The 12,374-nt window shown below is 40.5% G+C and overlaps 1 protein-coding gene across 7 annotated transcripts in view; it reads left to right on the top strand.

Moving 5' to 3' along the window:
* STN1 (STN1 subunit of CST complex) overlaps positions 1 to 12,374 on the top strand; it is a 42,794-nt gene that overhangs the window by 16,941 nt on the left and 13,479 nt on the right. For 6 of the 7 annotated variants that reach the window (XR_008661209.1, XM_055300262.1, XM_055300260.1 and 3 more), the window contains 3 exons: positions 4,548 to 4,715; positions 5,422 to 5,536; positions 8,379 to 8,553. Coding sequence is in view for 6 of the 7 variants with exons in the window: in XM_055300262.1 (XP_055156237.1) it covers positions 4,548 to 4,715; positions 5,422 to 5,536; positions 8,379 to 8,553 (458 nt within the window). In the remaining variant the exon portion in view is untranslated. The remainder of the gene's footprint in view (positions 1 to 4,547; positions 4,716 to 5,421; positions 5,537 to 8,378; positions 8,554 to 12,374) is intronic. The other variant, XM_055300263.1, reaches the window with a different exon arrangement.

Raw genomic sequence — 12,374 nt, 5'->3', positions numbered from 1 at the left:
TAATTCTTAGGTAGTTTTTTAAGTTAAGTTTACAATAAAAAAAAATATTGAGCAGTATTGGTCATTTTTGGCTCTAGAGAAGCTATAGCAACTGGGACCTTGTCTTTCTGTTTTACAACTTACACAGCATAGTGCCATGCACAATGGGGTCATTCATTAAATATTGTCTTCTGTAATATCTAACATCTAGCATCTGTCTCCTTGGTGATACATGGTATCTTTCCTCTTTGCCATTAACCTGCCAGAAGAATCTCAGCTTCCTACTTGGACTATCCTGATCAATGGAATGCTCCTTTGCTTAATTTTCTGAGGCATTTACATTTAGAATCTGGCCATCAGTTGTATATAACTTCAGTATTCCATTTCTTAATTTGGGAATATCTTAGTCATTGGCACTGCTTTGTTCAGGGTGCTTTGTAGATTAAAAAAAAATTAAGAGAGACAACAGGTTTTTTTATGCAGCTGTCTCTAGAAGCAAGAATAATAAACCTGTAAGACAATCAGATATTTGAATTTTCACATATGTCTAGAGTATTAAAATCATTTGCAGATTTATCGTTTTTGTGTTGTCAAAACCTTTAATCAGAGAGTATTGTTTACATATATACTTGTTTCAGATCATGGAGCAGCAAACTTTCTGAACAGGGTTGGATAGTAAATGTTTTCTACTTTGTGGGCCATATGATCTGAACCACAGCTGCTCAACACGGGCATATTAACACAGAAGCAGTCATACACGGTACATACATGAATGGCATGGTTGAGTTCCAATAAAATTTTACAAAAACAGGTTGTTGGAAGATTTGGTCCATGGGCTGTAGCTTGCAGATTCCTGTTTTAGACATTGTTTTAATTTTCAAAATCAAAATCAGAATGATATTAGGAATATTATATAACTCTTATACTTAGTAATTTTTTGGATAAAATGGCTACTAATACTGAGAGTGAGATTTTTAAAATTCGTGTAAATAGATGAATAGATGAGCAGTCACAGTAGGTAGCCTTAATTGGAAATTGCTTTGAGAATAAAAAGAGAGGGTAACAGTACAAGGAAAAAGCCCGAAAATGATTCTCGTCATGTTATATATGAAGTGATATGTTAAAATTATTCCCAACTAGCCCATTCTCTCCTTTTCATTTAATTGCCCTCAGTTTAAAAGCTTTGCACTGGAACGTGGCCAATGAAGACTAATTTTTTTTTAATCAAAATTTAGTCTGAGTCAAAATCATGTTCCAGTCCGTTAAGGTATATAAGAAAATGCTATTAACTCCTATAAGTGTCATATTGAGTATACCATTTGGACTAGCTTAGGAGAAAAGTTAAGAAAGCTTGGCCTTTGATACTAGAATTTTAGAGGGCCTTTATCTTCCAGGGTGGAATAGGCTACTTAAGATGAAATCCTGTCAGGCTCCAGCCACTCATTATAGTCCCTAAATTACAGCTCGAGCCATTCTTTCAGCAGCTTGGCTCACCCTTGAAATGAAAGCTGGGCCTCATTCTCACACCAGGCCCCAGTCTGATCATTTCAGCGGTGCTATAGGAAGCATTTATCATTACGTGTTTTATTTTACTTTTTTTTATTTTTATTTTTTTAAAGATTTTATTTATTCATTCGAGACACACGGGGTGGGGGGGAGGGGAGAGAGGCAGAGGGAGAAGCAGGCCCCATGCAGGGAGCCCGACGTGGGACTCTATCCTGGGTCTCCAGGATCACACCCCAGGCTGCAGGCGGCGGTAAACCGCTGCGCCACCGGGGCTGCCCTCATTACATGTTTTAAATTCACCCAAAGTACAAGAGGGCTTGAGGGCATAGGAACACAGATGGAATAACCTTTTAAAAAGTAATACTTGGGTATTTTCTGAAGAAACCTGGTAAGCTGAGTAACATAAATGCTGATGGTGTCTAGATTCCTGGGTGTTGGTTACTGGGTACACAGAATGCTCCATGTTCCCCAGGTTGGTGTTTCCCTTGATAGAGTAGATGTGGTGAAAGAAAAGTAATGCCTTTGCACTTTATAAAGCCACAGTCATCTAAGAGATTAGATTAAAAAGCAGAAAATGTGATCAATAGGCTAATAGATTTGTTCATTCATTATAGGAACGCTAGCATAAGACAAACCAGAAATAAAACAACAGTAGGAAATAAATCAGCATTTAACAAATATTGTTGGTTCAGGTAGATAAAGATATTTTTAAAAGAGGTAACTGTGATCCCTGTCTTCTAGCTTACGTGACGTAACCCAAAGATGGAGTTGTATATTTACACAGTAAATAAGGAGATTTTGTTTTGTTTTTTTTTTATAATTCAGTAACATTTACATAAAACAATTTTCAAAGGATACATTTAAAAACCATCTAGATACTGATTTTATTGCATTACAAAAAATTGAGAGGCACAATTTAGTATTTAAATAAACTGTGAGGGGTGGAGGCGGGGCTTAAGATTGCTACCGTGGTGTTCCTTAGTCACTTAAAGGCTCTGGGAACAAGAGTCTTTAATGAAGCAGTAGTGCACTTCATTTAGTAGGAATAAATCACGTAAAATACATACTTTTATATCAATCCCAGATCCCAGGATCACACTCTGAGTCAAAGGCAGATGCTCAACTGCTAAGCTACCCAGGCGTCCTCTGTCTGGTAGTTTAAAAGCAAAAATAAAACGTCATGGAATTATTAGGTATTTTTTAGGGTGCTAAACATCCAAGTGACCAGAGGCAGTATAGGTGCTACAAGCATGCACACACTGCTGGCAACACCTTGTAAAAAAAGAATGGTTGGGTGGGGTTTTTTTCTGGCAAACATTCTGACAATATGTAATGAACTGTAAACGTGTTTTTACTTTTCTATCCAGCAATTCCCAATGAAAGACTCCCCCTAAGAAAACAATAATTTTATTTAGAGGGCATAATTATTCACTTTTACAAATAGCTGACATTTATGGAACATTTCCTGCGGATCTTGACATCGTGCCATGCTTGTGATTTAAGGGTTAACTTAGATCTTGGGCAACCACTCTGTGTGTGAGGTGGACTGTCTTGTTACCCCCATTTCATAGCTGAAGAAGCCCTGGCACAGTGAGGTTAAACAGGCTGCCCAAGTTCATGTAGTTAATAGGAGGTGAGTGGAGATTGCAGCCAGGTCTGTCTGACTCCATTACCCAAGTGTAGACCACTAAGCCCCATCCAGCGCAGGTGATTAAAGCCAAAAAAAATTACAAGAAGGGGGGAGAGTGGAATATTTAATGAGACCAGCTAAACAAACTGTCTCATATTGACATGAATGCTCCATGATTATTTAAAATGCTCAAGTTGTATGAATTCTTTGGATACATGTGTGTATGTGAGCTTGGGCCAGACAGAAAATCAGAATGTAGAATTGTTCACACACACTAGCTGTAACTGGAAAATATGTGTACACTCATGGGGCAGGCAGCAGAGAATAAAGAATAAGCCAGAAAGCACTGAAGTCAGAGATTGCTCGGGTTCAGACTCCAGCTTTGTTACTAACTGGTTGTTTTACTTTGGGCAGGTTGCTTGACCTCTCTGTGATTCAGTAACCTCCTCTGTAAAATGGGGCTAATAATAAATAGGTATACTTGTGAGGGTTAGATGCTCTAATACATTGTAGAGTCCTAGAACAGCACCTATAATATCTAATAATTGAGGCTGTGCTTATTAAGTATTTAATACAATTTGAAATTAAACTTAAGTGATGGAAATTATTTTTTTTCAAAGGTTTTATTTTTATTTATTTGACAGAGCACAAGCAGGAGGAGCAGCAGGCAGAGGGAGAGGGAGAAGCAGGTTCCCCGATGAGCAGGAGCCCAACGCGGGGCTCAATCCTAGGACCCTGGGATCGTGACCTGAGCTGAAGGCAGGCGCTTGACTGAGCCACCCAGGCACACTGAAATTATTTAGAGTCAAATGTGCATTGGGTTATTTTCACCATGAAGTTGCTTAAGCTTATAGTTTTAAGTGATATGACAGTGTGTGTGTATGAGAGAGAGAGAGAGAGAAATTACCTCAGTTACCCAACAAAGATGAAAGGTGAGAGATTAGGGTGTTGAGTACCTAGGTGGAAGATCAGCCTAAGGCACTTCCCCATAAACAGAACTGCATAAGTAGATCTGGGTCCCCTTTTGTCCTATGCCAGACTTGTCTTCCTGCAAGGACACTTTGAAGGGTTGTTTAGAGCTGTTGCTACCAAACCCAGCTGAACTCATACATAATTCAGCTCAGGACCACGTAGAGCCCTTTGAATGCACTGGTAATGCAAGAGCAGGAGAGGAAATGTTGGAGCCATGCCAGAACTTTCTCACTTGGATTGCCAGGCCTCCTAGACTCTGTTCCCTTCACTCTACTTTTGAATAATTACAGCTTATGCCTTCTATTCAGAGGATTTCAGAAGGTTGTGCAGATTGTGTACAGTAGAGCAACTAATCAGAAGTAGAATGAGTAGATGTCTTTTGTTGGTCTCACCCCAAAACTATCTCACAAATGTGGTGGGGTGATTGTGTTATGCATTGTCTCTTTTCTTTTGGCCCTAGCAACTACAGCTGCTCCAACTGCAGGGGAGCTGAGCTTAACCTCACAGCTTAAGAAGCTCCAAGAGACCATTGAGCAGAAGACAAAGATAGAAATTGGGGACATTATCCAAATCAGAGGTTATGTCCACACATATAGAGAAGAACGAGAGATTCGTGTCACTACTTTCTGTAAGCACAAGTTATCTCTGCCAAAACTGGTGGTTATTCTGGGTGTGTGTCCAATGAACTCTGGATTAGCTAAAAGTCAAACTGCTAAAAAGTTCAGATAAAAAGATGCAACTCTTTACTGGAGAAAATTTTATTTCTTAACATGCTTTCTTAACTATTTTGAAGAGGGTAACTAGAAATTGGGGAAGAAAGCAAATGATTTATTATATCAGGCAAATTTATTTGGGTAACATCAATGTTAAAAGTACTTTGAAATTCTAAGTGTCAATCCATTTAGGGCAGAGTATATTCATATTCTTTAAAATGATGGAGATTTCTTGAGCACCACTGAGTCGTTAACTTTGAAGGAAAACAGCTTATTGGAAATGTGATAGTCCCACATCCCCTGAGTGATACGCTTTGCAGTGCTCTGGCTGATTTTGGTTGGAAATCCCATGGATGGCCCCTGTTGTTTGCCATTGTAACAGATAAGTGAATAAGCAAATGTGCTTTCCCTGGTTCCAGTCTCTTCCTGGACAAACCTGTGATGCTTAGGGCATTTTATCCCCTCTCAGAGGATGACTGGGAACCATTTAGTGCCTCTGGATGCATGACTCTGGGCACCCATAGGGAAAGAGACCCACTGGGTGCCTAGCAGCAATTTGGACATGGGAAAGAACTGATCTCATTGTAATTTCTGTGGCATATTTTCCCCATGGCTTGTTAGATAAAGTGGATGATCCAGTGTGCAACATTCAAATTGCAAGGATGCTTGAGCTGCCCAGTATCTACAGGAAAGTTTATGACCAGCCTTTCCGCATCCCAGCCCTAGAGCAAGAAAGGTAAGTTGTGGCCTCTGACTGTGAAAGATGTGATGATGGCAGTAAGGCCAGGCAGCAGGAGCCCAGATGCTGAGATGGGCCAGGGTTCAAATCCATTCACTGAGCAGCTCTGGGCAAGCCCGTTTATTCCCTCTATGCCTTAGTTTTTATACCTGCAACATAAAGATAAAAGTAGTGCAGATATTCTCAGGATCTTGTGAGGAAAATGAATGTGTGATTGGAGTCCCTGAAAGAGTGCAGGGAGCAGAGAGAATATATTTGAAGAAATAAGGGATGAAGTTTTTCCAGGTTTGCTGAAAACTATAAATGCGCAGATTCAAGAAGCTCAATGAGCCCCAAGGCAAGAAACCGAAAGAAAGCTGCCATGAAACATCACAATCAAAATACTATACTGTGACACATTATAACAAAAAACCATAAAAAATGAAATCCATCATTCCCAACCAGGGATGATTTTACTCTTGGGGGCAGTGGTGGAAACAGGGAGTAAGAATATATGTGTGTTCATTAGTGTATATGTCAAAGGACTCAGGGGAGCCAGAAAACCAGCAATGGCCGCTAAGGGTGGGAACTAAGAGGATAGAAAGGAGACTTCACTCTGGACCCTTTAATTTTTTTTTTAAAGATTTTAATTGAGAGAGAAAGAGTGCGTGCAAGTGGAGGGTGGGGAGGGGCTGAGGGAGAGGGAGAGAGAATCTGAACCAGACTCTGTGCTGAGCACAGAGTCCAACTCAGGGCTCCATCTCACAACTGTGAGATCATGACCTGAGCCAGACAGCAAGTGTTGGACACTTAACTGACTGAGCCACCCGGGTGCCCACTTTAATTTTTCTAATATATATATAATGTTTAAAAAACTCCAAACTGAGCACCCAGATGGCTCAGTCAGTTAAACGTCTGCCTTCAGCTTAGGTCATGATCCTGGGGTCCTGGGATCTAGCCTCGCATTGGCTTCTCTGTTCCGTGGAGAGCCGCCTTGTCCCTCTCCCTCTGCCACTTCCCCCCCCCCCCCCGCCCGCTTATGCATGCTCCCTCTCTGTCAAATAAAAAAAGAAAACTTAAAAACAAACAAAAAAAAACGCCCAAACTGTGGACCCATAGAAAGTAAAAAGTGGAAGTTCCCCATTTTCCTGTCTCCTGCCTCAATACCATTCCCCAGAGGTTCCCACCATTCATAGGTTGATATGTATTCTTTTAGACATTTTTCTTCTCTGCATATACGAGCATAAATATTCACCCATGTATTTTGTGGGTTGTCATTTCCTTTTTAATAATGGGAACTTAACCTTATATGCTATTCTGCAACTTGACATTTTTTTCAAAATCTTTAATAAATATTATAGCTCCTGTAGTCCTGCCTCATCCTTTTAAATGACCACTCAGTGCTCATTGTATGAATTGCCCTTTATGTCAAAAACAAGCATTGTTATTGAACAGACCAATTACAAATAATGAATTTGAATCAGTAATCAAAACACTCCCAACAAACAAAAGTCTAGGACCAGATGGCTTCACAGGTGAATCCTACCAAACAGTTAAAAAAAAAAAAAAAAAGAGTTAATGCCTATGCCTAGTCTCCTCAAACTATTACAGAAAATGGTACTACAAAAAAAAGCCAACTATGGACCCATATCCCTGATAAACATGGATGCAAAAATCCTCAACAAAGTGCTAGCAAACTGCATTCAACAATACATTAAAAGGATCCTTCACCGTGATCACATGGGATTTATTTTGGGAATGCAGGGATGGTTTGATAGTCACAAATCAATCAGCATGAGGCAACACATTAACTAAACAAAGGATGAAAGTCATATGATCATCTCAATAGATGCAGAAAAGACATTTGAACATCTGTTCAAAATTGAACATCTGTTCATGATAAAAACTCTCAACAAAATGGGCTTAGAGGGAGCATAGCATAATAAAGGCCTTATATGAGAAACCAACAGCTAACATCATACTAGCTAGTAGAAAACAGAGCTTCTCCTCTAAGAGCAGAAACAAGACAAATCCAATGTTGCCACTTTTATTCAACATAGTACTAGAAGTCCTAGCCACAGCAGTCAGACAAAAAGAAATAAAAGACATCCAGATTGGTTAAGAGAAAATTAAATTGTCACTATTTGCAGATGACATGATACTTTAGAAAATCCAAAAGACCACACCAAAACAAACTATTAAAACTGACAAATGAATTCAGTAGAGTTGTAGGATACAAAGTTAATACACAGAAATTGGTTGCATTCCTATACACTAGTAACAAAGTGGCAGGAAGAAAAATTAAAATAATTCCATTTACAACTACACCAAAAAGAACAAATTACCTAGGAAAAAACTTAACCAAGGAGGTGATAGACCTGTACTCTGAAATCTATAAAACATTGATGAAAAGAGTTGAAGGTGACACAAATAGATATTTCATGCTCTTGGATTGGAAGAATTAATATTGTTAAAATGTCCATACCACCCAAAGCAATATATGGATTCATTGCAATCCCTATCAAAATATCAATAACATTTTTCAAAGAACCAGAATTCTAACTAGAATAAGTAAGTCCTAGGGGTAAAAGATACAGCATAGGGAATATAGTCAATGATATTGTAATAATAGCACTGTATGATGATAGATGGTAGCAACACTTGTGAATGTAGCGTAGAATAGACTCGTCAACTGCTGTGTTGTATACCTTAAATTAATTTAAAATTGGAAGTCAGCTATACTTCAATCAATCAAACATCAAAATAGTGTCACATTTCCCAGCTAAGTTTCTGTTTTATGCACAGCAAAAAGAAACAAAGGTGATAGTTTTCTGCAGGGCTTTTAAAAACTTTCCCCCAGCAGCGATCCAGGTGCCCTGGACCTTGCCAATCTCACGTGTTTGCTGAGTGAAAGAGCCAAAGAATTCCTCATGGAGAACAAAGTGCAAACCTTTTACCAGCAGGAATTGGAAATTGTGGAATCTCTGCTATCCCTTGCCAATCAGCCTGTGATTCACGGCACCTCCTCTGAGCAGGTAAGTGAAGCATGCCCATGTGAAGAATTCAGGCCCCCTGTCCCATATCTACAGCTCAAGGGTGTGGGTGGTGAACATGACTGTGGCACGAGCACTCAGAGGGTAGACCCAGGGATGAGGTTCTGGTTCTTTTCCATGTTTGTATTCTGGAAAGGTCATTAAGAATCTGAAATGAAAATGTACCTGTCCTTTTGCCCTCTTCACTTAATCTCAGTAAACTTAATCTTTGGGTAGGGGAAAAAACTAGTGTAAGGTCCATACTACTTCTTAATATTCACTGAGATGGGTACTTAATCTCAGCGGGAGCCAAACGAGGAGGAAATAAATGAGAAGAGATCATTATCTCTCCAAGATTATTTATTGCTCAGCAAGGTGATTCTTGAACCAAAGTTTTTAATGACTTGCTCTCTCTTCGTCAAAATTAGGTACCTTATTAGGAGTTTAAATAAAGACCAAGTTATATTCAGTCTAGTTTATAAGTGAACATTTCTAGGAATAATCAAGTAATGTCTCACTCGCCTGGGAGAGAGCTGTCTCTTTACAGGTGAATCTAAGTTGTTTGGTGTTTACTTATTCACTTGGAATTAAGAGTTATTTGAAACTTAGGTTTTAAGCTTTCACTTTCATTGCAATTCTCAGGGTTTTTTGTTGTGACACCATTTATTTTTATTTTCTCTATTCCACTGGGGAATGATCTCTGCTGAGATGTCACCTTCTAGCCCTCCCCAACTATTTGCTCTGAGAGTCACCTGCTTCCTCACTATGTTATCACCCTGTTTTCATATCTCAGGATATCACTGGTATTTACTTATTTGTCTGCCTATTCCTCTGCCACAATTTAAATTTTACAAGAGCAGAGGTCTTCTTTGCCTTGTTCTTTGCTCTCTAGAACCATGTTCTAGAATGGGCCTGCCATAAACTCAGTTCTTGATGATTATTTGTTAGTTGAAGGAGTGAACAGTTTTAAAAAATGTCAATAGTCCCCAACAGTATCTGGTTAAGAGTAAGTTTCCTTCCCATCCTCCCTCCTAACCACTTCCCCCCCCCAGAAACAAGGACCATTACCAGTCTTAGGAATATCCTTCCAGAGAGAGTCTACATTTATAAACCAGGAGTAGTTCTGTCCTCTTTTCTCACACAAATGGTAGCATGCTAAACTCTAATCTGTACCTAGCTTTTCATGGAACGGCATGTCTTAGAGACCCTTTCCTAGCCGTACACATAGATTTGCCACTATAATAATCTTTGGTTACATGAAGCAGTCTCTCCATTCTGGACTGTTGAGAAGTTTTCCGATCTTTTGTCATTACCAACAGGGCTGCCGTGACTACTCTCGTTAGGTAACATAAGTTATTCCTCGTGATTCTGGGGGCACAGATACCAGGTCCTCATCCTGACCTCCTAGGCTACTACCACTGCTTCTCAGTTTCGTTCACGAACCTAATTATCTCCTCCTGGCACCAGGCTATGTGCACAGTGACCCGCGATGTCATTCGCAGCAACGAGGGATAGCATTTCAGGAGACACTTGTGGGGAGATGGCTGGGCCAGCCTCTCCCTTCTGTGCCCTGGGGCTTCCAGGCAGTTGGGGCTCTCCAACTGTCTGCTGTCCACAAGATCAGCCTTGCCATTTAGTCGGTTAGAGGCGGCTCACCGCCAAGTTAGCCTCCTAGCACTTCTGACCACTCTGTTGGCATGTTTGGAAGGAAACTGAAGCTTAGCAAAGACCACATTCTTCCTGTGAACCCACTCTTCTGTGGGAGCCGCAATTAAGGAGAAAGACTTGAGGATTCTCTGAAGTCTCCTCCATTCAGAACGACCTTGGGGAACTTTGGCATGGTATCTTTGAGAATGCTTAGAGCAGAAACTTGTGTCTGCCCAGTCCTGTATGTTTAAAAAGAAATGAATGTGGCACTCTGTTTTGTCTTTGGAAACTCTTTTTTCCAATCAATTATGAATTATTCCCTCACATGACTCTGGCTGGGGAGGTCAGTGTCATTGAGTTGAATTCTGCCTGGGAGACTAAGGATGCTTTACAATGATGGTGAAACCCTAGATCCTTTGGCACTTTCTGTTGTCATACAGATGAAAGCTTTACAAAAAAATCATTGTGGGAGTGTTATAGTTTGGAGGCCAGGGGAGGGAGGGTTTGAATGTTCCCCATCCCCCCGCTTTTTTTTTTTTTTCCGTAGTGGCCCTTCTTATCAAATCCAGAAACGTGATAAGCAGACCTTGCAAAACCATTGTTTCTTTGACAGCTGGGTAAATGTAGAGTTTGTTTGAGAATGAAGACTATATATATATTTCAGATCCACCCAGTTCCTGACCTGCAGCTAGGAGAGGCCTGCTCAGGCTCAGCATATTCAGCCAGTCTCTGTTTCTGTCTCTGTGTAGTTTCGGTTTCCTGAATCGTATGAGCCTTGTCTTTAGAAAAAGACAAGAAAGACACAAATCCCAGGCCAGGCTGAGCTATGGGCCAGGAGAGATGATTGGAGGCCTTCCCCCTGAGACTGGATCTTCATAACCAGGAGGGAGATATGCTCTGAGGTCAACCGAGGCAAATGTTTTTGGAAAGGAAGTTCCACATGCTGTTTATATTCACAGAGCCTTTCTGTTGGGCCCTTCTTGTTCACAGCTGAAGCTGTGCTTTTAATCTCACAGACCTAGCACAGTCTTTCTGCTGCCTGAGCTTTCTGAAATCTGGGAGGAGGAGCTGAGCTTTTTGTGTGGTCTGGGGATAATCACGAATCATTTCTAAGGTGGCAGTAATCATGCAACAATCATTTTTAGTCTCCAGTTTATTTCTGTCTTGGTAAGAGCTGTAATAAACTCAACCCTTAGAATCCTGATAGTAAATTGACCAAAGAAGATGAATTTCCTTAGAATTATGAAGAGTAAGTGTCTGTAACAGTTTCATGGGAGATTCTATTTTGGGTTGATTGTACTTCCCTTAAGTAAATACAGCTTTCCCTGAAGCCCCCCAGAATAAAAGGATGTGTGACAGAATTGCTAAGTGAGTTGTTTATTCTAAACACACTTACGTAGCTTTTCTGCCTGTGGGAGTCATCGCATAGTTCTTGGCCTTATTCTGCCTTCAGAGAACGGGTGCTGTCATAACTTGGAATGTTTGTCTGTTTTAGGCCCTAATCTCCTAATGACCAGGTGCTCCAGCTTGTTGACTATTAATTTAATTGAGAGTGTTCTCTTCAGTCCAGGGGAGCATGTTTGTGAAACATCACTAGGATCCATGAGATTAAAACAACACCTCTTTGGAAGGTCTCTTCTAGAAAGAGAGGGTTTCTCTAGGGATGCAGTTGTCAACACTTGCGGCCATTTGGGGGTTTCTTTCCTTTCCCTGTCTCTTGCAGGAAAGGTCATTAGCAAATCACAAGCAAATTCTTTCAGCATCTGTGGGTACTGCCCCCAACAGCCTTCATCAGCATTCTTCATTAGGGGCAGGACTTTGCCTTCAAATGCTCCTTTAGAAGCTTTTGCCTTGTTTCTTTGGTGCTCTCATCTTGTAACTATCTTGACAGATTTCTGTCACATTAAAAGTGGATCTGTACCTTGAAGGACAGTTGTTCACCACTTTGCTTCAGGAATGGACTGAAAGCCCCCAGTGGAATCATAAAAAGGATACCACCTCTATAATGGGGTATTTATTTCCCATTCATTACACAAATGTCTTATCAGTTACCCTCGGTGTGTGAGGGAGGAGATGGCCAAATAGAAATCAAGTCCCCCACTCAGCAAACTTAAAGTTTAGTTAACCTTGGCGAGACGTAGCTGAAGGCCTCGCTTCCTCTGGGACAAGCCTAGCTT

The sequence above is a fragment of the Nyctereutes procyonoides genome, unplaced genomic scaffold (assembly GCF_905146905.1).
Source record: "Nyctereutes procyonoides isolate TBG_1078 unplaced genomic scaffold, NYPRO_anot_genome, whole genome shotgun sequence".
NCBI lineage: Eukaryota > Metazoa > Chordata > Mammalia > Carnivora > Canidae > Nyctereutes > Nyctereutes procyonoides.
The sequence above is the reverse complement of the archived record's forward strand: the minus strand, read 5'-3'. Positions and strand labels throughout refer to the sequence as shown.